This window comes from Crotalus tigris, unplaced genomic scaffold (assembly GCF_016545835.1).
Source record: "Crotalus tigris isolate CLP2741 ecotype Arizona unplaced genomic scaffold, ASM1654583v1 scf7180000017575.500234, whole genome shotgun sequence".
Taxonomy (NCBI): Eukaryota; Metazoa; Chordata; class Lepidosauria; order Squamata; family Viperidae; genus Crotalus; species Crotalus tigris.
Genome location: NW_024096486.1, coordinates 212,785 through 239,828, shown reverse-complemented (window position 1 = coordinate 239,828; position 27,044 = coordinate 212,785). Strand labels below are relative to the sequence as shown.

The 27,044-nt window shown below is 33.6% G+C and overlaps 1 protein-coding gene across 3 annotated transcripts in view; it reads left to right on the top strand.

Annotated features, from left to right (window-relative positions):
• Positions 1-27,044, top strand: part of SYCP2 (synaptonemal complex protein 2) — a 50,013-nt gene that overhangs the window by 8,651 nt on the left and 14,318 nt on the right. For all 3 annotated transcript variants that reach the window (XM_039357041.1, XM_039357046.1, XM_039357034.1), the window contains exons 8-33: positions 495-583; positions 1,925-1,959; positions 2,755-2,897; positions 2,976-3,028; positions 3,465-3,510; positions 4,084-4,179; positions 5,726-5,786; positions 5,979-6,127; positions 6,787-6,861; positions 7,757-7,921; positions 8,023-8,119; positions 9,208-9,380; positions 10,481-10,556; positions 10,672-10,732; positions 12,437-12,564; positions 14,141-14,514; positions 14,696-14,820; positions 15,641-15,674; positions 18,784-18,851; positions 18,938-18,995; positions 20,434-20,486; positions 20,741-20,792; positions 21,520-21,694; positions 24,365-24,429; positions 25,092-25,253; positions 26,835-27,039. In XM_039357041.1, coding sequence (XP_039212975.1) covers positions 495-583; positions 1,925-1,959; positions 2,755-2,897; positions 2,976-3,028; positions 3,465-3,510; positions 4,084-4,179; positions 5,726-5,786; positions 5,979-6,127; positions 6,787-6,861; positions 7,757-7,921; positions 8,023-8,119; positions 9,208-9,380; positions 10,481-10,556; positions 10,672-10,732; positions 12,437-12,564; positions 14,141-14,514; positions 14,696-14,820; positions 15,641-15,674; positions 18,784-18,851; positions 18,938-18,995; positions 20,434-20,486; positions 20,741-20,792; positions 21,520-21,694; positions 24,365-24,429; positions 25,092-25,253; positions 26,835-27,039 — 2,818 coding nt within the window. The remainder of the gene's footprint in view (positions 1-494; positions 584-1,924; positions 1,960-2,754; positions 2,898-2,975; positions 3,029-3,464; positions 3,511-4,083; positions 4,180-5,725; positions 5,787-5,978; positions 6,128-6,786; positions 6,862-7,756; positions 7,922-8,022; positions 8,120-9,207; positions 9,381-10,480; positions 10,557-10,671; positions 10,733-12,436; positions 12,565-14,140; positions 14,515-14,695; positions 14,821-15,640; positions 15,675-18,783; positions 18,852-18,937; positions 18,996-20,433; positions 20,487-20,740; positions 20,793-21,519; positions 21,695-24,364; positions 24,430-25,091; positions 25,254-26,834; positions 27,040-27,044) is intronic.

Genomic DNA, 27,044 nt, shown 5'->3' with positions numbered 1-27,044 from the left:
GGTAAAGCCAGGGGTCAAGATGTACAACTGGGCATTACTGTATTGATGATAACTGACCTCATACAGTTGGATGACTTCACCAGGGAGATAAGTCTCTTATAAATATTAAATAGAGATAAGAATATGGAGCCCTGAGAAACCCCACAGAATGAAACCTTAGGTTTGATACCACCTCCTGCTCAGCATTGATTCTGGCAACCATTGATTTTGATTCCATGGTTTATTTTTCAATAAATTAGTTTAGATGGTCACTGTGATTGTGTCAAAATTTACTTCCCTTGTAAGAGAAGGTCTTCTCTTTGCTCCATTGATTGCCTTTAATGTGCTAGTAAATACAATTGCATGTAGTACAACTAACTCTCGGGAAGCAAACTAATTAAAACTAAAATCTCCTTCATTACATTATGTGGTTATTTAAAGATGTTTTGGGCCTCATACTGAGTTTCTCTTTTTAATATGCTTAATATTCAATTACCTCTTTTTATTATCTTTAGGCAGTAAGAAAACTGAATACCATGCTTACTGCTATGCCTCGAGATATTAGAAAGAAAACAATTTCTACAAAGGAAATGCTACGAGTCATGTAATTAACTTTAATATAATGTTCAAATTTCACTTTAGTATAACACTTGGGTCCCTTGTGGAAACCTAAAATCTTATTAGGATAATGTTATTTCATGTTAAGATCATTTCATTTAAGTTTAATCGGAATTTGTTCAAAATGAAACATTTTTAAAGTTAATCTTTAAAAGCTGATATAAATATGACACCGATCTATTAATTAAGAATAATATGCAGTATTTTAAATAAGGCACAACTTATACGCAGTTTAAATTGGTTTATGGATATCCCATGGCACTTTCCAAAACCTTCTTCTCACAGATGGAATAAAGATTATATTTGGGGTGTCTTCTTCAAATTTTCATCTCACTTGTTTCGGATGATACTTTAAAGATGTAATATTTGTATTATAATGTTGTGTCAGCAAGACCACTGGTAACTTTTGATTCTGTTAATAAGACACAGGCAGTTTATCAATTTAAATGTCTCCTTCAAGCAAGAGAGGTTGAATAACTACATATTGTAAGAATATTTCTGTAACCCTTATAGATTAATTGACACAATCCAATAATAACAGGAGTTTCTTTCCTGAAGAAATAGAACTTACAAATACTCTTAATGGTATGTCTCCCATGGAACAAAATCATACCATAGCTAAATTGTCCTGATTAAGAGAAAATTGATTAATAAATACAGTACATACAGTCTGTATCTATAATTTCACTCCTAACCTTAAAAGCTCTGAAAAGGAGAGATCGGTCCATGGGACAGAGGCAAATATAAAAAGGGGGAAATGTAGGATATAAATCCAATAATAAATAATATATATTATTAAAAGTAATGATGATTAAATCATATCAATAGTTATTATTATATCAAACATTTCTTCTTTGTACTTTTTTTATAGAATCAAAAGCTACAAACAAATCATTATTAACAAAAACAATACATGCAAATAAGTTTGGATACATGCAGACTTTTAAAAAATAATTCTTAAAAATGCTTCATGCCTAGATTGTTCTTAGTTCTGGCATCATCTGGAAATATAGATTGAAAATACTAAATCCTCTGAGAACTGGTTGACATCCAATCTGATGACATTCAAGATGCTATTACAGACCTGATTGCTCTTCTAGACTTTGGGCAGGGTAATAGTTCAGTCCCTATTGGATGGAGTTTTGGGGGTTTATACGTTTACTTCAGACTGCCTCTGGTCTGTTTTTTTGTCTTTTTTTTTTTTTTACTTTCAGTTGTAAGTTGTCCAGAGTCAACAGGTGGCCTATAAATTAGATAAACAGACATTATGTAATGTAAGTAATGTTTAAAAAGCCAATCAAACTGAATCACAGTATTTGTTTGACAGGAATGATATGGGGAAAAGAATTTTGGATGCTGGGGGTAAGCACAGATTATGATTTCAACATATGTATTAATGTTATCCAGAGCTGCTTAATGCTAAGTGTATGTGTTTTAGAAGTTTTCTATAGCTTCCATGCCACACACGGAAACAATCTTTTTCATAGGATCAGTGATACAGAACTTTCACAGTGGAGCCATTGTTTCGTTCATTATATTCCACCCAATCATTAATACATCAACGTTCTTAATTCATTAGTTTACTTATTTGCATATCAATTTTATTCTTTAGTTGCTTTATTTTGACTACATTATATATCATTTAAATCCAGCACCTACCTTCAACTTAAGTCAGAGGGTTCAAAGAGATTGGGTTTTGAATTTTAAGAGCAGGGGGTAGACCATTTCATAAGATGGTTTTTCTTTTTCTTAAGAGGTAGGGATACTTTCAAATAAGGAACTGAGGAATAGCCAGCCACCATTTTTATTTTGTAGGAATATCTCTGAGATTTAGGTAGACCTTGAAGCTTTCTTGAAAATCCAAGTAGTGCTGGCCTACAAGCCATCTTCCCATTTTGTTAGAAGGAAAGGATCCTTTTAAAAATTCAAGTAGGATGGCAGAGATTCTTGTGAGTGCTAAGAAACCTGTCCACAAGTATATTCATACTATGAATAACAGTCTGAGTACTTCAAATATATGCAACAAACTCTATGTATTGTTTGTATGTGTATACACACACACACACACATACACACAAACTTAATTAATTTGCAGGCAGTAATAATTAATCACTATCAAAAGGCTTTATGGTAATATTCCTATCATATATATTATAGACTATGATCTTCAAGTTGCCATTACTGAAGCATTATGCAGAATGACATCAGAAAAACAAAGAAGAGAGCTGGCAATCCAGTGGTTTCCAATGGATTTTGTCAGCAGTGCATTTAAACAAATTAAAGATTCTGAATTTGAAACAGTAAGTCATATTCAAATACTGGTTCTTTCAAAATAGGAAAATTGTCAAAGGACTTATACTACTTTTCTTTTTAAACAGGACTGCAGGAAGTTCCTTAACCAAGTTAATGGCATGCTTGGAGACAAAAGAAGGTATGCATAACATTAACCAAATGTAGATTTCTAATTACAAAATATACTCCAAGTATGGCTTTTCATAAGTTGAAAAAATAGTCACAAGATCATTCTTTTGAAGTTGTTATTCATGTTGCCAACATCAGCAATCTAGATGTAGCATTAGTGTTAATGAAACATAATTAGTGCATCCTATAAATTTTATCTTACCAGTGTTTTGAGAGTGTATCCTATTGTATGGCAAAAGCTCGGATAAAACCAATTGCATAATAAGTAATAATTCCATATATCTTATGGAGAGAAAATCATGTGTAATTTTATCAGTAGTGTATGTTTAAACTTTTTTCCTCAAGGAAAAGGTTGATGGGAATTGGAAATTCTATTTTTCTAAGTAGAGATGAAGAAAGAAGCAATTAAACTACTTTTATTATGAGAATACTGTACTCTCTTACAGGGTATTTACCTATCCTTGTTTATCAGCTGCCCTGGATAAACATGAGGTAAGTTCTTTTCTTTTGACTATGTATACAATATATTATTTGAAACATCATGATGCTTTATTTGAATTCAGGAATTTTGCATTTGACTGCTAATAATTCAAAGAGTTTTGATTTAGAAATGGGAACAGAATGTTCTTAAACTAGTATCAGAACTAGTCATTTGAATGTAGACATCAGTACAGCATAGAGGGCCTGTTCAGACATAAGCTATTTTAGGATAGAAATTAGCTACTTAGCTAAACTGAGAATGGCGATTAATTCCATATCCTTTTTCTCACCTCCTTTTAAGTCCTCGCCTTTGTGCTTTTGATTTATGCTTTATGTCCTGGCCTTGTGCTTTAACTAGAGTTTGAAACCAATATTAAATTACAACTCCTATTTTCAAACATAATTGAAAACTGAAGTTTAAATACTAAAATAAAACACTGAAGCTGTTCCATAAGAAGAGTGAACACACTTACCCTTGGCATAATAACCCATAATTATTAACATGAGAACATTGCAGAGTGTTATAAAAGGTTTACATATAGAGACTTACAATGATTCTTTTTTAAAAATCTGGTTCTATTATAGCTACAGATGCCAGCAGATGAAAACCTTGAAGAATGTTGGATTGACTTTAATGTTGGTAGTAAAAGTATATCCTTCTATGTTGCTGCAGATGATGAAGTAGGTTAAGTTTTCTTTATTGTATCAAACTTTTTTTAGATTGTAACAACCTTTTTAGTTATCAGAATCAGAATAGTTTGTTGTGAAAGTCAGTGTTAAAAAAGCTCGCTCCTTCCTTCCTTCCTTCCTTCCTTCCTTCCATCCATCCATCCATCCATCCATCCATCCATCCATCCATCCATCCATGTTGCATCTTACCAATTATATTTTAGTATGATCATCTTTAAAATATAAAAAATAATCCAGGATTTTTAAAGTATAGATGGTAAAGAATATCAACCCATTTCTCAGTGGGTTTTTTTTTTTTGCAGATGCATACTTTCTTTCAAATTAAATAACCATTAAGCTTTATAATACCTTATACACAGTGCTTTTTTTCAAAAAAAAAAAAAAAAAAGGTGCCGGAACCCATACACATCATACAACCCGCCTTGCCTACCCTACAAGATTCCATCCCAAAAAGGTGCCGGAACTCCATTTTGGGCGTTTTATGAGAAAAAAAGCCCTGCTTATATATGTATGCTCCCCCTGATGAAGATCAGTCCCTTTCCATTGCTGTTGCTTAGGCATTCCATTATCTAGCAATCTTCTTACCAGCCCAATAGTTATGATCTAAGTTCTATTGCTAATGATTCCTGGATGGGAGATACAGTGGGATTTTCATGTGTATGATGAAGCTGTTCTATTTTGTTCAAATCAGGATAACCACTGACAACATATTTAGGATTTGATTTTTATAATTGGGCAAGAAAAACTGAAAGACTAATCTAATACTTACCCCAGTGTCATGAAAAGATAATTGGCTGCTCAGACTTAACTTTTAAGGATAGAATGAATCTTTGTAAGGATGGAGTGGACATTAGAATAAATTTTGCAGGCAAATGCATTCTAATGTGGTCTTGATGCCTCTGAGTTTTCTGCTTAGTTTGGCTATTATTAAAGTTATTAAAGTCCTCCTAAATCACAGAGTCCATATTGCTGACAATGGGATCTAGATAGTCTCCAAAAGAGTTATTTTTCTTCATCCTAAATGCTAAATGTTAAGTTTGGAAAACCTTTTTTTCACTCTATTGGTATTCCAGAGCAGTTATTAGTGACTATTTAGTATGATCTCACATACTGCCAGGCTGTTATGATAAATCTACTTAGCTGTTTAATTCCATCTTAATACTTACTGCTCATAATAGGAAAAAGCCCTTGATTCACAGGCAAAACATTTGTTCCTTTTCAACAGCAACTGTCTGCTCATCTAAGTGTCATATTGTCTGGGAATACAAAAGAGGGATGAAGAAGAGTTTTATAGCTGCTATTATTTCAAGCTGTAATATTGTGTGTACATAAAAATATATCCTACTCTGGCAAAGTTACTATCAAATCCATATTCCAATTTTGATCTAAAGGAGATAAAAATTAATATCATTAACTGACAAACAGTTGGCATCCTGCAGAACTATATTTTGGAAATACTACACCAAATCTTCAGCTGTAATCTATAACAGTAAGCAATATCACACTTCTTTACTTTTTTCATAAATTTAACTTCTAGGGTCAACAGTGGGAAACTGTGTGCATACCAGAAGAAGACGTTAAGACCTACTTAATTGAAGGTACTTGAGATTTTAATGCTTTTCTTATATTCAGAATGTTAAGGATAAGTATGATATTCAGAACTCCTATTTTTATTTCAGAAAAACTTTTACTATTTTATTGTGAATTTTTTCCAATGTTTGCAAAGCAAGTACGTTACTTCCAAATAAACAACTATTTAATAATAAAGAATATGTTTCATTTCTGTGTAGAAAAAGAAAAAGAGAAATTGTTAATGGTACATCTAAACAACTCAATGTCTGTTGGTGCCCAGGAAGGTGAGAAAATAATCTTGCATTTTGATTCTGCATTGGAAATTATGGATGCAATAAGAAAAGTTTATGATGCTACAAAATGTCAGGTAACATCTTTTTCTTTTTCTCTTCTTGAATAAAAATTACTAACCACTGTTTACTATTATATTTGTAGTTGGTTATACTTATCTGTATCTACTCAGTTAAAGATAGCATAATTCCAGCAGTTATTGTCAGAATAATAACAACAACCATAAAATAAGGAAGGAATGAAATACACACCTGTTCACATTTTTTACAGAGCCAGTTTGGTGTTCTGCTTAAGGCATCAGACTACAAACAGAGATTGTGAGTTTTAGTCCTGCCTTAGGCACAAAGCCAGTTGGATAATCTAAGATTTCACATCTGAAATCTGTCAAAAAAAAACCTACAGGGATTTGTCCAGGTAGTTGACAGGAGTCGACACCAACTTAAAGGTGTGCCTACATGTGTACATGCACACACTCTTCACATCCAGTTGTTTAAAAAAAATACTGAATTTGTAGTGTTACTTTCAAGTAAGATAAAATGAAAGAACTGAAAAAATATTTTGTAACTGTTTGCAATCTGGAGGATTTGTTTCCCAAGTGAAAGAAAAAGCAACAAAACTAATGCATCACATTTTTATCATAATATGATATGTAATGTAAATAAAAATAAACTAAACTAGAAAAAATATGAACTTTTTATGTAATGCCTTTCTTTTTTTGCCTATTTATTGCTTCAGGGCTTTACAAGGAAGAATACTGGGTCAGTTGCAAAAACAATGGTGCATGTAGTTTTTGATGAAAGTGGATCACAGGTAAATTTTCCAGTTACAATGATAAATATTTAATACATGTGTTTAACCTGGGCAATACATAGGGAATGCAAATTTTGAAGCTACAAATGGTATACGGTAGATTTAATTATTTTTTTGTCAACGTGCCTTTAATAAAAACCTAACTTTTATTTAGAAAATTAATCTCGCCCCTATTCAGCAAAAATTGGATCCTAATATACAGTGCTTTTTTTCTTAAAAAAAAAAGAAAAGAAAAGGTGCTGGAACTCACACATGTCATACAACCCACCTTGCCTGCCCTATAAGGTTCCATCCAAAAAAGGTGCGGAACTCCGTTCTGGGCGTTCTATGAGAAAAAAAGCCCTGCTAATATATAGGATCTCTCTGTTAGAACCGTAAAGTTAATTTTTAACAATTAGAAATTATAGGCTGATTTAATCTGAACCATAATATTTCTAAGCGTTATTATACTAATGTCCTATGAAATTAATGGGGAATTTTGTTTAAAAATGAACATATTGCATTTGCAGCTTTGTTAGAATAAAAGGAGAGGCGGTATCACGCAAGCTGATGGGTGTTTTATGTAGCCCATTTACCTCCCTTCCTCTCTCTTTGCTGCCATCTACTGGTCAATAAGTCAAACAGTTGACCAGTCAATCACCTCATAGTTTTCTGATGTAAAAAAATCCAGACAATTGTCAGTACGGTAGGGGGGGGGGGGATGTATCTTATGGAATAACCAGAGTAAGGGAATCACTAATTAGTATCCTTAATATATTATGGGTCAGGGCTAGAGTTTCGAAAGATCTAAAAAAACCCAACTATCTTGTCATATAAATGTCCTCATTGCTAGCTGGAGTTTAGTCTCATTTGAAAGCATAGTAATAATGGTTTTTTTCATATTTAAAATGACTAGGTTCTTGTACCAGAAAGTCAGATATCACCTTTGAAAGAGAAAGAATGTAAATCACAGGAAGAAAAAAATAATTTCTGCTCTAAACATCTCTCTCAATGTCCTCAGGCAGAGATAAATCCAAGTAAAAAAACAATGGAGATGGACTTCCAAACAGGTCAAACCAAGGTAGTTTGAGCTTTTAAATAGAAAAGAAGAATTCTTGTTTTGTCATCTTCAATTAAATGTATGAATGCTAGGTTAAATTATACTTCTCATTTTATTTCAAGACCACCCCTGGTAAAAGGAAAATGTCTGAGGCATCAATGATTTTGTCATCCACTTCCAGGTTTTCTGTGCAGAGTCCATTTTCCTTAATTAATACTTGTAAGTAAAATGGCATATAGTATTGTGCCTTAATTCAGCATGTTTCTAATGTATTTTATTATTTTTAGAAAATGTTCCTCTGTCATCATGGGTCAATAGCTATCATTAGCCTCTAGAAATGATGTTAGTGAGTTTGTAAGTTGGTCAAGATGACCTCATAAAATCACTTCAAATTTTGTAATTTTTTTTACTCTATGATTCCCTGTACATAGAGCTATTAGCACGAGTATCATAAGTAGTATCATTTAAGGTCTAGTGAGTTGATAGATTATGTTCCCATTATTCAGTGGAAACCAAATAACCTAGAAACACTTAATTGATAGGCTGAGATGAATCATTTTACTTCTTCCTTCTCCAGCCTTAGACTGTTACATTTTTATATGTAAGAGGAGACTAAGGTGTGTGGGTTCTGATGAAGAAATAGAGAACCAAGCCTCCTTGGAAATAGTATGAATTTAGGGAGTTCCATAATCCCTAAAAGGGAATATTTTCTCCTGTGTGCTATGGAAACAGAATTCTGGATAAGCACTGGAGGTTGTGAAAATATCCCAGCCATTCGGATTCATGCATTGCCTTACTCCAGATAAAGGGATCAGGCAGGGAAGTTCCTAAATGACACACAGCCAACAAGAGACAAAAGAAAATCACAGTTTAGGAAACTCATCAAGCAGCATTTGTAGAAATCAAGTTCTGTGGAAGCAATTCTGCTCTGGATTTTTCTTACGATAACACCCAAATTACTAGCTGTGATGGATTCTGGAAAAGAGCAATACCCTATGTTTTAATGCAAACATCTACAGTGCAGTTTGTTTATATACAGACTGTTTTATACCCTTCCTCTGTTGGGTGCAGTGTCTTAACTTAACCCATCTTAGTTTTCCACTGACTTGTAGCTCTTGGTTTATCAGAATCTTGTATGAAGCAGGATCTCAAGGTGATGAACATTGGTTAATTGGCTGTAAATCTGAAGGATGCCTTGAGCAATTCTTTTCCATGAAACAGTGAATTCATTTATTGTAATGTTTGTGGAAATGGCATAAAGCACTACAGGTTGCATTAAAAGAAATGAACTGTGGGTTCCTTCTCAGCAACTCCACGGAAAGGGAAGATTAAAACCCCTCTTCAGATGACAAGCTTATTGGAAAGAAATGATGTTTTCTCAGTACCTGAGACAAGAGCAATGAAAGCTGCCCGGGAAGCTAATTGTGCACCTCTACTTTCTGCAACCAAGGCTCTTAACAGGAATAATTCCATTGAGAAGGTAACTTTTAGATTTGTACAGCAATTTCAATCTGAAAACTACATGGATCTTTTCTTTTCTTTTTTTTTTAAATAATTTTTATTAGTTTTCCATTTTACACCAACACAGCTTAAGAACCCACGTGGAAACATGGTGATCAATTTTTTAAAAAACAAACAATAACATAATAAATATATACACAATATTTCTTAAAATTCCCTCTCTATATAGAATATTATAGTCAAATTAATACATTTTCAGATAAATTCATTCATTGCCATGTCTAACCATCAACTACATTAATCAATAAAAAATTTTCAATCTATAGAAACCTATATTTTTTCACACATTTAAACTTAAACTTAAAGAGCTCTCCATTAGATTATAAAAATTATAATCAAATCAATATCCTTCTAAAACCAATTCATTCACTAATATATCGTTTCATCCAGGTTATATAATTAAAAATAAACTAACATTCTCTATCTATTTATATTGTTATAAGCTCATTAAAACATTTCTAAAACAAGTTTTCATTAAATATATCACTCTATATAAATTTCATTAATCAATAAAAATTTACAAGAACTCATTATCCATCCCAAAGATCCACTACATGGATCTTTTCTAACCTCCAGAGTTTGGTTAAAAGCTACATATTCCCCCAAATAGTAAGCTTTTTTAAATTGAAAATTAATGAAGTATACCAGACAGTTGAATAATTCTGTACTTGAAGCACAACATTTTTTATAAGAATCCAATTTGGTAAAGTGGATCTCATGAAAAAATAATCATTAAAAAAAAGAGAAAAAGTGAAAGAAACAAAAGTTAAGTAGAATAATTGCAAGAGAAAGAGCAAGCCTTATATGGGAAAAAAATAGAGGACAGCTTAATCTTCCAACAGATTGATTGGCAAGTAGACATAAGAGGATATCAAAGTTGCTTGGGAAAATAGTTTTATAACAGTGCCGTAGATATGTGTGAAATATTAGAAAATATTGAATTCACTTTTAATTGGGGATATGCTGTTTACATCTTGTGCTTGAGCTAATTGGCGTAGAAAATAACATAAATAAGCATGCATCTTAATAATATTTGTGATTTATTATGTATACATATAGGAAGTTCCAGCTGAGAAAATGAAAAATATGATCCACAGTGAGGAAGATGTAGATATTAATGGAAAGCAAAAATTAGGTAAATTGCTCAACATATTTCAGTAGACATGGTTTAAAATAGTTTTCATGTTGGTGTAGAAAATCTTCATTAGGATTGCCTTTCATGTCTAATTTAATATGTATGTTTCACATAGATGAATTAAGTGATATTGTTCCTGATTCCCAACCACCAATATGCAAAAGTGACAAATCATTGTAAGTACTACAAATAATTATAGCTAAGAAATATATATGCTAATATACCTAATTTGAGCAATACAGTTTGCTTTAATTTGATGTTTATAGAGATTTTCCGCATGTATGCTTCAGGAATACAACTAGTTATCTTTGATTTTACTTCTGATTTCTCAACAAGTATCTACATAGACTTTAGAAAGGAGGGGTTGTATCTGTATAGGACTAGAAAATAATATTTGCCAACTTTTTATCATAACTTCTTTATTTCTTGTCTTAGAGAAAGTACATTAATATATAATTATGATGTAAAGATTAGTTCGTTAGTGACCGATCAAAATTACAATGGCACTGAAAAAGTGACATGCCCATTTTTCACACTTATGACAATTGCAACATCTCCATGGTCATGTGATCAACATTTAGATGCCTGGCAACTGACTCTTATGACAGTTGCTGTGCCCCAAAGTCATGTGATCACCTTTTCTGACCTTCTAACAAGCAAAGTCAATGGGGAAGCCAGATTCACTTAGCAGTGGTGCTACTAACTTAACAACTGCAGTGATTCGGGTCGGAAAAGGGGGCAAAACTCATTTAACAACTGTCTCATTAAGCAACAGAAATTTGTGGCTCAATTGTGGTTGTAAGATGAGGACCATCTATACTGAACTCTGAACACCAGATTTTGAACCTGGAGACTTTCAAGGCCAACTTAATACAGCAGTTTCTGCCTATCCAATATAGCAGTTTCTGTCCCTCCAATAAGCAGGGACCACGAGGGCCTGGCTTTTCTGTTGCCACCCCTTTGCCAAAATGTTCCACCTGAGTCAGATTAGTATCAACTCTGCTACCATTTGGAAAGCTTTTAGTGCTGGATTTTAGTACTTCTGGGTCTCCTTCACAAATAACCAATTATTATTGTTACGATTGTTTTTCCATCATGTCTTGATGCAAAGAATCAATGTTTGCCACGGTTATCTTTAAATTTGCATCCCTGAATGCCATGTTTTTGCAGATAGCACTTTCAGCCAATCAATGCTCAGCTCAAGCGGGATAATAGTTGAACACCAAGAATGCAAGCCAATCAATGCCGACGGTCTCCACTTCAGACCTGCAGAGTGTCATGTTCACTACCTGTCTAACTTAAAGGGTGCTGAGAATACAAGCAGCTTTTTTCACTTCCTCCAAAACAAAAGAAACAAAAATATTCTAGCTTTCTTTTGTCCAAAAACATGCACAGAATCCAGGTGTCTGTACATGTGTATCTCTATTCATTTGTCTGTTGATTTTTTTAAAAAAAAATCATTACTCTTGATAGCATACTATTAGGATGGTTGTAAGGAAGGTTGAGTTTTAGAATATTTACAAAATGTGAAAAAGCAACATTATATAAATCAGTGTTGAACTGATTTGTCAGTAATTTGAATGAAGTAAGATGAACAGTAGCTTGGTATTCAGGATGGTTATAATTTTGTTTTGTTTTTTTAAAAAAAATAAATATCAAGAAATGTGAATTGGCATTGCAGTATAGTTTGGAAAACTGTAAATAACTCTTACTCACCCCCTTTGTATGGGGATCTACATTTGGATACATATAAATATCCAAATGCTGCAAGTGGTTGTACAATTTGGCTACTTTGCTTAAACAGAATGCATTTTATGTTTGAAATAATCACATAAGTGAAATCATTAAGAAGTTGCTAAAATATGTGTGCTTTTTTTCAGATTGCCTTGCCTTTCAGACAATTATATTGCTGAAATTAAAACGCAGAAAAAAACAAAGTGCTGGATACCTGAAACAATAATAACTCAATGTCAAAAGATTACTGCATCAGAAAATATAGTATATCAAGGTTAAGTCCTTAGTTATATAAAAAGTAATGTCAAGGTTATATTAGGTTTTTTTTGTATTTATCCAAAGAAAATATTTAGAAAGAAAATAGTTACCTTAAACTGTGTGTTTGTTTGTGTGTGTATGTTTATATGTGTGTGTGTTTGTGTTATTTTCTAATAGCAGAAAAGAAGCAAATATTTGAAAAAGGCAGGCAGCTGTTGAAAGGGGTAGCCATTTTTGTCTCATTGTCAGTGAGGACTCTAATATGATTATCCATTGTGTCCATGATTGTCCATGTTTCTCCCTCTCTCTTTCTCCTGCACCACTGCTGAAACGCAACCTCATCATATAGAGGACAAACACTCTAGGCCTAATATTAAAAAGTCAACATTTAAGCAAAGGACATCATCCCCTCTCCTCCAGAGTCAGACTAGGGATGTTTAATCTCAATATCCAAGCTTTCAGCAATCACGTTATAAGACCAGCATGATTTAATAAGAGAAGAATTTATTCCATCTGCTCAATAGGATAATTAATTCTTTCTGCCAATTGCGAAAAAATTTCCTTTCTCCCTCTTTCCCATTATGGCCCATTTGTCTCTTTTCCTTGTCTCCTCTCCATTTCTCCATGTCGTTCGGTTCTCCACTTTAGCTTTCCTGTCCTTCTTGTTTTCCCTAACCTTAACCCTAATATCTAAATGTGGACAAGACCTATTTTGCCTCCTTAATATCCCTGTGAGGTAGGTTGGATTGAGAAAAAGTTACTGGTTTGCATGCACACATAACTTAGGGCAGTGATGGCGAACCTTTTAGAGACCGAGTGCCCAAACTGCAACCCAAAACCCATTTATGCATCGTCGGGTGCCGGGTGGGTGTGGCCCATTGGGTGGGTGTGGCTGCGGTGGTAACGGCAGACTGGGTGGGACTAAAAAGTTCAATCAATCAATTCCAACTTTGCAAGATCTTTTCTTTTCCCACAAGAAGTTGACATTGACTGATTAATTGAGCCTTTTTTTTTTTTTTTGCACACAGCAGCAGAGGCCTAAAGCGAAAAGGTTTTATAAAACCCAGCTGAAGGCCTAGGACTGGGGCGATGGCGCGCGTGCCATAGAGAGGGCTTTGAATGCCACCTCTGGCACCCGTGCTATAAGTTTGCCACCACTGACTTAGGGTACAGCTCAGGATCTCCTCCTTCTCCCTCTGAAAAGAGGACGTATGCCTTGTGAATGAGAGACACAGTGGTGTGCAGATAGAGGATCAATTCATTTCTAATATTGCCTTATTTATAGGCAATTAATTTTAAACAATAGTTATTAATTCAACTAATATTTATTAATTTGTCCTAGAATTTCCGTTTTTAGAATGAGGCTTCAGAACCAATATCTAAATACACACACACAGAGGCGTAAAAATGGGAAATATTGGGATTGGGGGAAATCCCTAGAAGTGGTTTTACCTGGAGTTGGGAGTCCTAAGTTGACAAGTGTGTAATTTTTGTGCTTCTAAAAACATTAAATTCTGAGTTGACTTCCATTTGAATAAGTATGGTAGTTTATCTTTATTTAATTTTAAACTTTTGTTTCTGTTTTCTGTTAGCTGCTAATCTAAGTGACAGAGCTGCTAAGCAAAAAGCTTTTGCTTCAATATTTGAAATGACTTCTTCTGAGCTAAGACATAAACAGCGTTTCAGTGGTGAACTCATAGAGGCTCAACACAGCAAAACCAATAAAATGCCAGACTCACAAACCAATTTTAAGCATTTGGATGAGAAAAGACCAAAAAGTAAAAGCAGAAAAAGTGTTTCCAATACATCTGAAATATCACTTCCTGCTACCAAAAAGAATAATAGTTCTCTAATAAATTCAAGGCATTCCAAATCAATCTCTGAAATGAATGATCATGATACTCGATTGAATGTATCACCTCCTGAAACTGCTAATAAGAAAACTGATCCAATAAATTATGAAAAGGTAAAATAACTCCAGCATTGCTTTTCTAGTTGTATAGTAAATCAAAATAGTGATTGCTTTTAGTTTATTAACTATTTCTCATATTATTTGATACATTAGGTAATCCTAATTAGCAAACAATGAAGAACAGATAGCACTAAGGATGCTACAGTATTTAATTTTTTTTCTTTCTTTTCTTCAGAAAGCAAAATCAAAAGATGTGATTGAAGCAGCAGAAATGTTAATAAGTAAAATTAGCAAAAGATATAAAGAGAAGAATGGTGTAAAAAATACAGGAAACCCATGCCAGTCATTTTCGGATAGCAGGTATTGTACATATATTGTATTTTTATGTAACTGAAATGTACATAGATATTATATGTTAAAAATAAATAGTTTGCAGTATTTTTTCATTATCTTTTTTACTTTTCTTAATGTAGTTTTCCATATTTTCTTATGTGTATATTTTATCTGTTTAAACATTTTCTAATATAATCATGAATTGAAACAAATTTTTGGTGATTAACTATCTTTTTCCCCATCCTTTCATATTGCATTTGTGAAATTAGTTACATTGTATATATTTATTTTGTTTATTAAATTTATATATCACCCATCTTACCAATTAGATGACTCTTTTACATAACAATAGTATAGTTATAAGGTTATAATTCTGTTTATGAATAATGTCACAATTTTTTAAAGAAATGTTAATTATAATATTTTGAAATTTAAAGGTTGTGGAGCTGTTTCACTCTCTGCTGCCTGAAAATACTGATAAAATATACTGAAAGTAATAAAATGCAATATGTAGCTAATTCTATAAAAGTAAATGATCTCAACATCTTTACTACCAATAACACACAGTATAAAACATATTTTGGAAAATTGCTTATGACAATATGGTTCAGGTAGTTCTCAATGACCATTCGAAATGATGGCAGTGAAAATGGTGACTTATGATTGGTCCTTGCACTTCCAACCATTGCAGCATCCCCCGTGGTCACATGATTTCGAGGAATGCATTTCACATTATGTTTCAATCATTTAATTATATTATTTAAGAGCAGTATTTAAATACAATCTTATTTCCAAATAAAGATTTCCAGCTTGGGATTGATCTGTGTTCCATCCATTTTTCTTACAGGACATCTTTAAATAAAATTGATAGCGATAGTAAGGTATGTTTTTTTTTTCTTTACAAATTTGCCAGAAAATGGTTTTAGATATTTAATTTTATAAACAGAGTAGATTAAATACGTTTGAACTCTGCAGCAAATATATATATATATATATATATATATATATATATATATATATATATATATATATATATATATATATTTCAAGTGTGAAATATATAGTAGCATTTTTTTCAGGTTTTGTAACTGAACTGATCACCATGACTAGGCCAGTGTTTCTCAACCTTGGCATCTTTAAGATGTATGGATTCAGCTTCCAGAATTCTGGTTGGTGAATGCTGGCTGAAAAATTCTGGGAGTTGAAGTCCACACATTTTAAAGTTCCCAAGGTTGGGAAACACTGGTATAGGCTCTGGTCTGTAATGTTTTATTACTGGGTTACTCTGTAATTCAGAAATTGCCTAATTTGACTTTGCTGGCATGTCTCTCTCTCTCTCTCACACACACACACACACACACACACACGTACAAACAAGAAACAATTCATAATAAAGAATAATGAATTATATTACATTAAATTATTTAAATTTATTATTACATAAATAAAATACTTGCATAATTGTAAATATTTTTTCAAAATGTCTATCCGTGGCAGCTCCAGGTCACACAAAATCTGCAAACTTTGGAGAATGCTCTTGTGTGGCCTTGCAACATCTGAAAAGAGCAGGAAGCATACCCTGATCTCACATGATTTGGGGAGGCTCCAGAGGCCACTCAGAAGGTCCTCCTAGCAGGGCCCCCTCACGTGGCTTCTAGAGGGTCTGGTGTATTACCAAAACTGACATACAGTATCATCATCACGGCTCCAACACTGGAAGTTTTTAAGAAGAGACTGGACAGCCGTTTATCCGAAATGTGTAGGGTTTCCTGCCTGAGCTGGGGGTTGGACTCGATGACCTCCAAGGTCCCTTCCAACTTTTTATTATTACTATTATTATTATTATCAATCATCGTACAGTCAGCCAGATGTTCAGACTGGATTTGGCATTTTGTCTACCTATCGAGTCCTTACCCAGGACCTGAGATAGGCAGATGTGGATGTTTGATGGTATTACAGATATCGTCGCAGGATGGAAGCAGTTCCTAATAAGGCTGCCTTTTGCAATTGACTAATAGCGAATTTGTCAATGCCAATGGTGTTCAAGTGGTGCTCCATTTGTTTTGGGATTGCACCCAAGGAGCCTATCACTATTGGTACTACCCTTGCTTGCTTTTGCCACAGTCTTTCTATTTCTATTTGTAGGTCTTTGTATTTTGTTATCTTCTCCAGTTCTTTCTCTTCTATTCTGCTATCTCCAGGCACTGCCACGTCCACTATCCAGACTTTTTTGTCTTTCTTATCGACAATTGTTAAGTCTGGGGTGTTGTTGTTGTTGTTATTATTATTATTATTATTATTATTATTATTATTATTATTATTATTATTATTATTATTATGGATCATCGCACAGTCAGCCAGATGTTCAGACTGGATTTGGCATTTTGTCTACCTATCGGGTCCTTACCCAGGACCTGGGATAGGCAGATGTGGATGTTTGATGGTATTACAGGTATCGTCGCAGGATGGAAGCAGTTCCTAGTAAGGCCACCTTTTGGAATTGACTAATAGCGAATTTGTCAATGCCAATGGTGTTCAAGTGTTGTTGTTGTTGTTGTTGTTGTTGTTATTATTATCTGTAACATGCCTGCCATAGGCTTACCATCACCAGCTTTGACTGAATGAGATAATGCGTAGCTGGGAGGAAAGCAGTTAAACCAGTGGTTCTCAACCTTTTTAATGCCGCGACCACAAGCGGTCGTAAGTCGAGGACTACTCAACTGGTGCAGCACCGTTTGCAGAATGGGACTTTTGGCGGGCTCAGTAGGGTGGAGACAGCCTGGACAATTCCTATTGGCTTTTGAAAGCCAATAGAATTAGACTCTATTCAAGAGAGTCTATTCTATTGGCTTTCAAAAGCCAATAGAATAAAAGGGAGTAGCACAGCTAAGGAAAAGGGGAAAAAAATGGCAGACTGCGTTGTTTGGCGACCCCGTGAAATGGTCGTTCGACCCCAAATGGGGTCCCGACCCACAGGTTGAGAACCACTGAGTACCAATGACTCAATACACAAGGACTCCTCACAGCTAAATGACTGCCGAAACTAAACTTTGCTGTGGAAGACTTAGAGTTCATTGACTGTTTTTTTTTTTTAAAGCCAGGAGCCACCTTTATGTGTAAAGAAAAAACATCAGCAAAAAAAAGTAATAATTGCTTTGCAGTTACCATAATCTGTTACTTGATGTTGCTAAATAAGTAAGGTGTTAGCTCTTACAGAAAAGCTGCCAGAAGAATGTTTTTGTTTTAAAACTAAGCATTAGGAAAACCTCAAAGAGGAGATGTACCAATTGTGAATGTGAAAGGATTTAACTGCTCCCTTTGCCCTTTATTGGTTGGCTGAGCGATCCAGAGGTTTTATTTAAAGAAACTATGAAAAAAACCACATTTTTTTCTGTTCTTCCTTTTGAGGTAGAGGGGGTTTCTAAGAACAAGTTCTAATTTAAATAGATTTTTCAGTGGGTGACCATTGTAGGAATGTATTGTAATATTTTCAAAAATATTTAAAAATTATCCTCTTTGTCAAATTTTCTGCAAGATCAGTGACAGGTGATTTTCAGTGTAGATTTTGCATTCCACCTACTTTGTAGCCTTCAGGAGAAAGTTAAGGAAATAGTTGCTGATCTTGAGTTCCCATTGTTTCCTCTGGCCAGAACACTCAAACTATTTTGAATTGTATTGTTTTATTCTTATTTTTTAAAATGTGAAATGCCCAGAGTTATCGGGAGTTGGGCAGGGTACAAATTTAACAAATAATGATTTTAAAAAAATATTGAAGCAGGCTTTGAATGAGACAGGATATTTTTTCTTAATTTTAATTGCTAATTGTCTGACTTTTGTTGATTACTTTTTTAAAACTAACACTACTTGGAACATAAGGGCAGGATATATCTGTTTAATGAATACTCTTATTTATTCATTTCATTAAATTTGAAAAATGGGTAGTAGTGGTGTGTCATAAATCTGCTTGTATAATTATTCTTTTATGCCTAGAAAAAAAGACAGAATAGAAAAACTGGAAATTTCAGAACTACAGTACATAATAATACTAATGAACATGTGTAAGTAAACAGTGATCTAATACAAATCTAGCCATTTGAGAGATGAAAAGATAAAACACTAAACAAAGTTTTATCTCTTTTGATAGGGATGATGTCTATGACTTTAATCTAAGTGGATTTGATGAACCTACAATAAAGCTTGGAGTAAGAAAATTATAGTATATAATATGTCAATAACTATATTCTTCAACAATTCTTCAACAACATGATTTCTCATTATTTGGAATTTATGCTTCTTATTAATTCATTCCAAAATATAATTTGATTCTATAGCAGTTTCAACCTTCTGTTGGCTTATGTTAAAATTGTATTCTGCTGTAGCTACCCAACTGTACTACTGGTATTTCTTAATAAAAAAGAAGAAAAGAATAGGCAAAGTTACTGGAATTAGTCATCTCCATGTCATACGCAGTCTTCCTTAGTAATGGTAAGAATATTTCTGGTTAGTTTTGGTGCATTTTGGTCAATGTTATCACAAGCTTAGCCAAGTCCAGTTAAGCTGTTGTATGCAAGCTAAGAACACAAGCTTACAGATTTGCAAATCAACATCAGTGGACTCATCTTTACTGGAGAGGCTGGATAAGTGTTTCTCAACCTTGATAACTTTAAGATGTGTGGACCTCAACACCCAGAATTCCCCAGCTAGCACAGCAGAGTTGAAACCCACATATCAAGGTTAAAAAAAACATTGTTTTTCAAAAGCCATTTGTTCAGAATGCCGGAGCCCTGAGCAGGACATTGGGCTAGATCTTCTATATGGATAGTCCTTAATTTATCATTGGTCCTTAATTTACTATCATTTATTCATTTAGTGACAGTTCAAAGTTACAACCGCACTGAAAAAATTGACTTACAACTGGTCTCCTTGCACTTATGACTCTCACACCATCTCTACGGTCATATGATCAAAATTTAGGCACTTGTCAACTTGCATATATTTACAACAGTTGCAGCCTCCTGAAGTCACATAATCACCATTTGCAATCTTCTCAGCCAGCTTCCAACAGACAAACTCAATGGGGGAAGCTGGATTCGCTTAACAACTACATAATTCACTTAACAACTGCTGTGATTCCCTAAACAACCATGGCAAAAAATATAAAAATGAGCATGACTCACTTTAACAACTGCCTTGCTTTACAATAGGAATTCTGATCCCAATTGTAGTCATAAGTCCAGGACTGCTTGTAATGCCTTTGCTGATCTTTCCATTCCACGTTTAGGATATTGTTTCTTGTATCTCACCATTAGAAATTACTGGCACATTAAGATACATTTATTTTGAAAATCAGTATTAAAACCTTATGCATTGTCCTGCTGATACAATAATAAAGACAAATGGTATTTGTAAAGAAAATAAAGATTTTAAAGCCATATGTGATATTGAGGTCATTTTAAATAAGTACCAATTATCTTTTGTAAAATAGTCTTCATAAAAATTACAAATGTACAATTATAAAAATGTATACCATTTTCATTGGAAAAAAATAGGAAGAATGATTGTGTACTTGACGGAAATATTTACAAATAGGTAGAAAAATCAGCGACAAATGGAACTGTAATGCTTGTGCTGTTTATTTAGGTCCAGGAATTACATCTTAGTTTAGAAGCTACTCGTGAACTCCCAAAGAAAATGTAAGTATGTCTTCTATCAGGAGAAAAACTTGTAAATAAGAATTATTATAATAAAATTAGATGATTGCAAGATTTTAAATACATATTTTATATTGGTATGATAAAGGAAAAAAAATCTCTAGAAGATATGTGTAGGTGCTTTACCTATGGAAAGAGGTTGTTTTCCACATACGCAAATAAACAAAAAATTAACCCAAATGAAGTATGTATTTCCATTCTAATTACTACAATAAGATATTTTTTATTTGTTTTAGGACTCAGAAAAATGAAACAAAAAGTAAAACCCAAAAGAAGCAGGAAGGGAAGGTATTTTTTTAAAAGAGACATAATTTTAGTAAAAGTTGTATTTTGTAAATACAAGGATGTTTATAGTAATAGTTCTCCTTGGCTACTATTATGTATATTTATTATTATTGCTTGGTTGGATTGTGTTTTTAATGCTATATCATATGTTGCTGTTGCTAGATGGACAGGTATGCAAGAAAGTAGTGTGGGGAGAGAAATATCACAATTTTACAATGTGAAGTTTTAATTTTTTAATTTTTTTTATTTAGTTGAATCTTACTTGCTTTAATTTAAAATACTACATATCAGGGATGTGCTGTATTAAATTTCTTTGATAGCAGCTAGACAAATCAGTTAATTAAATTAGTAGAATTGTGCTTTAATAAGATCTTAACACTGGCTTTTACAGGATTACATTGGTTTCCAAGTAGAATATGCTAATGAAGTTATTTAAGTCTTTGAAGAACTTGTATCTTTGACATTTGAGAAAATACATCAACTCGAATTTGGCAGATTAAGATCTAGATTTTCATTTATATGCATGTTATGGGATAGGTTAGAATATTTTAATAGACCATTCAACTATACAGTAATTGCTTCTAAAATATATTAGTAGATACAATGGTCTGGTGTTTCCTTGCCACATCTAGTCAGAACATGTATTTTGCAGTTCTATAAAAGAATAAAAGTTCTTTTAAACCAAAAAATACATATTTTTCAAAGGAAATGATTTCTTTTTGTTCTATAGGGCAAGACAAATAGAAATTACAAGCATCTTTTCAGTGACACAGACACTGAATATAGAGGTGATGATACGAAGACAGATATTAGCTGGTTAAGGGAATCAAATAGAAAGCCAAAACCTCAGCTTATAAACTACACCAGAGCCAGAAAACCAAGGAAGTCCAAAACACTGGAACCAGGCAAGATGCATATTTATTACAAAGTCTATAAATCAGATTATTTTTCTGTAATTAAAATGCAGTTCTCTTCAGGTCAATTCAAATATTGGTATTTAAATGAATTCCAGAATCTGGGTAGGGATGCTCCCTCAAGTTTCCCAGCAGGAGGTTTGCTAGGCAGAATACAATCCAACTAGTATTCATTCTTACACAATACACTCATATACAATTGACAATACTAGCTTTTGGTACAGGTCAAACATTGTTATCTCCCTACAATTATCCATTTCTGGTTGGATTTTTAATAAAAAAAATGGACCTAGAAATTGTTTGACATAGCAGAAAGGAAATAGAGTAGCTTTATATTTGCCTGCTAAATACATATTCAGAAGTAAGTTCTGCTGAGTTTAGTGGTATTCACAATGAGAATTGGCCTTAAATTATTTATTTGTAGTATACATACAGAGAAAAATGCAAGTTTTTCTGTCTCTCAGATTTTTAGTTTATTGTGAACAAAGCAGCTCTGATTAATTTCTGGAGTTGGATATTTTATTTCTTCCTGCCATTACTAATCAGAATACACGTTTCATTTTCCCTAGAAGCATAAAAGTACTTTTAAAATATAACTTATTTTTCAAATTTTCAAATTTAAAAAAATCTCCTATACTTCCTAATCCTTTTGCAAACTTTTTTATACTACTTTGTTATTTGTTCTTCCACTACTATTGCAGATGCACAGAACTAAAGATATGTATGTACTGTATATGACCCAAAACATCCCTCCTCCTATACTGAGGCTACACCTTTGCTTCTGAGTATAGCACACTTTGCATATCTTAAATTACATTCTAGCACACTACATTCCAATAAGAAAACACTAAAATATTTTAAAATATTTTATCTTAAGTGTATTTTTACATGTCCCTTCATTTTTGCCTCTTGTTATTTTATTTACCAACTAATAACTAATTTGATGTCATTGAGAAAATATGTAAATATGCTACGTATACATAAAACATGTTCTCTATCTCCAGTGCTTGTCCTGAAAGCACAGTTAGAAATTTGAGGCTCCAAGATTGCATGTTGGCCTTGAGCAACTTTTTGCATCTTCCAGCTTCCCCTCCAACCAACAGTCACCAAAATGCCTGCCCTCCTTTTTGCCACAGGGAGAACACACATTCCCACAAAATCAAGCAAACTTTTAAGCTTTAATTTATTTTAAATAAGAAAAATCTTTCAAACTCCCTACCCTAGGAAAATACAGGAAGTGTGGCATGGCCACACTTTTACTATTCACTGTTTCAGCATTGATAATCAACATTTCTGCAGTTTTTTTTATCTAAGCAACAGGAAAAAGTTAGGTTCATATGTGAAGGACAAGAAGCAGGGAAGCAAGTAGTTCACACTGAGTTCTACTTGGCACTGTTGCCAAATCACTGTAATCTGGACTGGAATTTCTGAAGTTAGTTTAAGAGCAGCACAGGAGACAAGCAGCTTAGGCTGCTGTACAGAATTGCTTGACTTTTCTAGGGGCATCTTCTTGTTCACTATTCCCACCCCATCCCATATCTTGATCCCATATTAGAGATTGTCTAATAATTTCCAGAGAGTCTTGTAAATGAAAATGAAAATAGACTTCAATCTGACATCAATTTTAATAGTGTTTATCTATCTATTTATCCATCCTTCCATCCATCCATTATCTATCTATCTATCTATCTATCTATCTATCTATCTATCTATCTATCTATCTATCATCTAGCTAGCTAGGAATCTGTTGTCAGGAATCTGTTGTCAGGAATCTGTTTGATGTTCCACGTAGTGCAGAATTTGTCTCCCAGTTGATGTGGGGGTAATTAAGTCCCCCATTACTATTGTGATGTGCTTCCTACGTACCTTTGCTAGCTGACTAACAAAAATTCATCTATTTCCTCTGTTTGGTTGGGTGGCCTATAGTATACACCTATGGCAATGTCATTTTTTCCCTGTTTTATATTGACCAAAATTCATTCGAGACAGTTTTCATCATTATTATGCTCTGTTTCTGTAGAAATGTAGTTATTTCTTGTATAGAGAGCAACTCCACCTCCTCTTTTATTTGGTGTGTTTCTTTTAAATAATTTAAATCCCTCTAGCTGTGTATTCCATTTGTGGCTTTCATCTCACAAGTTTCCGTAATGGCAACAATATCATATCTGCCCTCATTTACCTGAATTTCTAGTTCAGCCTGTGCATTGGTGTATAGACATTTGAGTCCTTTATGACTGACTCTGTGTTTACTTTCTACATAATTTGTGTGGTGCCTGAGTTCCCCTATTTTCTTACCACCCGTTTGATTAGTGCACTTGGTGTGGCACTCACTATTAAAAGCTTGATTTTGCTTGACAGCAAGGTTGATATTCTTGTCCACACACATCTCTATGTTACATGCACTGATAACCCTATAATTTCTAGATTGCCGGGGACAGGAATGTTCTGTATTAATTAACTCACTGTCCCCATTGTTCAGTTTAAACATCTTTGTGTAATTGTGGATTGATTGTGTAATTCTAAACTCTTGTTTAAAATGCCTTGGTAATTTCTTTATTAAGATGATCAGAGGCAGTGAAAATTGAATGCTAATTGTTTTGATCATTGTAGTAGGATATAATTAATCTTGGGCTTGTTTTGTCATTAATGATGAATTTTTAGATAAATTCTCTGTATCACCAGAGATAAGGGAAACATCTCCACCCCCAAAAAACAGAAGTAATAAGGTAACTCTTTCATTTGTTCTTTTTTTACAAGCATTGAAACTGTCTGTTTTGCACCCAGAAAGAGTTAAATGATCAGATTATTTTTAAGATAGTCTGTTCAATCTGCTATTCAATAAGAAGAGTTTCTGTTCAAGAAAAATATTCTTGTATCCTCAGCGTAAGAAAAATAACTTACCATTCTTTCTACTCTGCTATTCTTGCCTTGATGAATTGTTCTTTGTTTTTTTAATGTGGTATATTAATATTTGAAGCCCATTGTATTAAGCTTGTACTGATGATTGTGTTTCTTATGTTATACCTAACTGACAATCCATTTTTGACCAGTTTGTCCCCTCTTGGGATGAATTAAGACATTGAAATTTCCCAACAAGATGTGATCATCCAGTGTACTTAACATGGCCTTTTCTGAACTACCATCCTCTATAGGTGTTCCTATTTTCCTCCTGCCAGCTTGTCTGGTTGAGATGTAATAATAACAGTATTATGTCACTAGAGAGATCCAGACAGGGAATTCTGACATAGAGTCTCTGAAGCCAATCTCTGTACTGAATTTTACTTTGTAAATAGCTATAAGACATGCTGAACAATTAGGAAAAGGTCTAACTTTAATATTAACACAGTGTGCAAAGTAATTTTTTTAAGAACCTATTTCTAAAAATCAGAATGATAACGATGAAGGGGAAAGAATACTACCGACTAGATCAAAAAAACTCAGAAAAGCAGCACAAGCCAAAAAATATTACAAAGAACTCTCAAGTTCAGAGAGAGAGAGTGAAGAGGAAATTTCTGAATATTTGAATAAGAAGGAGACTTCAAAGGAATATGTAAGCTTTGCATTTTATTGTACCTTTACTAAAAGCATGTATTCCTGGAATTTGTATTTTAGGGAGTCATTATTTCTGTTTCTATTTTACCTACAATATGATTTTCAAAAGAATGGAATAGTATTTAACAAAGAGGAATAACAGTCCACAATTCAAAGAAAAAGAAGTTTTACAAAAATTTTAAATATTTTTTAAAACAAAACCATTATCTCAGCTGCTTTTAATAAGTTCAATTACAATGTCATTTAAAATGTTATCAAAACCCAACATCTTTATATGAATTCAATTTAAGCAGCATAATTCTTGGAAAATACAGGGAATTCTCTGACCTTAAATATTTAAGGGAGCAATTTTATGATTTGCTGGGAGGAGAAATCATAAAATTTTTTTCCTGCAACGAGGAAAAAAATCCTCCACTTAAATCCATCACAACAAGGATTCCTGTAGTACGGTTAGTCCTTGGCCTATGATTTGCCCATTGTGGTCATAAGTCATGATGGTTGTAAAGCAAGTCATCATGTAACCAATTTTACTACTAATTTTTTTTGCAGCAGTCCTTAAGCAAATCGCCATGGTTATTAAGTGAATTCACAGTCATTAAGCAAACACCACAATCAATCACGGTTTACTTTGAGGCATTTTTGACAAAAACTGGAAATAAGCACCAGCTTTCAGCAAAAATCATGGTCAGATGTCACAGGATGCTGCAAACGGCTGTAAAAGCAGGCTGGTTGCCGAGCACCCAAAATGTGATCATGTGACCGCAAGGGGGGCAACTAGCCGAACTTCACAACCAGGTTGTAAGTACATGGGGGTGGGAGAGTTCATTGTAACTTTGAATGGTCACTAAATGACTGATGGTACGTCAAGGACTACATGTATCCTTGCTATGCTGTTGCTGATGTTTCACAGGCAGCAAGTCATGACTATGTTATTCTGGATGTAGATCATGGATCTACATGATTGTTATCCCAAACACGATGAGAGTTATACAGGAGCTGCAGCTGACATAGAAAAGACAAATCAGAGTGGAGATGAACTATGAAAAAAGGGAAACGGCCATGATAAGAGAAAAGAAGCAGGGTGGGAAACAAAACTGTATGAGGTGAAGGAAAGAATATAGAATAACAGAGCTGGGAGAGACCTTGGAATATTCTGGTCAAAAGAAAGGAAAGAGGAGCTCGTTTGATATTATAACATTAAGCAAATTCACTAAGCAAACAGACCGATGTTTTGATTTTATCAACAAGTATGAGACAAATCACAAGTAATGGTTTGGAGAAAAAATATCTTATTGGGTAAGATAGGTCTACAAGTGCTTGTGAGGAGTTTTAGTACCTTAAAAGACTAATGAAAACACAAGACTTACAAGCATCCAAGGAGGAAAGTAAGCTGAAGAAAAAATGGGAAGAAACATGATTTTAGCACAGTGGAAGTTTTACTTGCGTTTCCACCTGGAGCTTCCATTTTGTTTCAGGGAAACTAGATTTTTTATAAATAATATTTTAAATACTAGTTTGCTTCTTTCTGAAATGCACAGTTTAATTAGTGTGCAGTGAAACTGTGTTTTTGTGTCTCTAGCCAGAACATAAAATTACAGCAAAATCTAGAGCTGTTAATCAATCTGAGATACAACATCATACACTTGCCAGTGAGACAGTCAAAGGAAAATTGATAAATCAGCCAAAAAGACCTACTAAAGAAAAAGATGACATGATAAAAAAACAAATGGAATTGCCATCATCTCCTTCATCTGGGAGTCCACCTTTCTCTGAGATAATGAGATGTAAG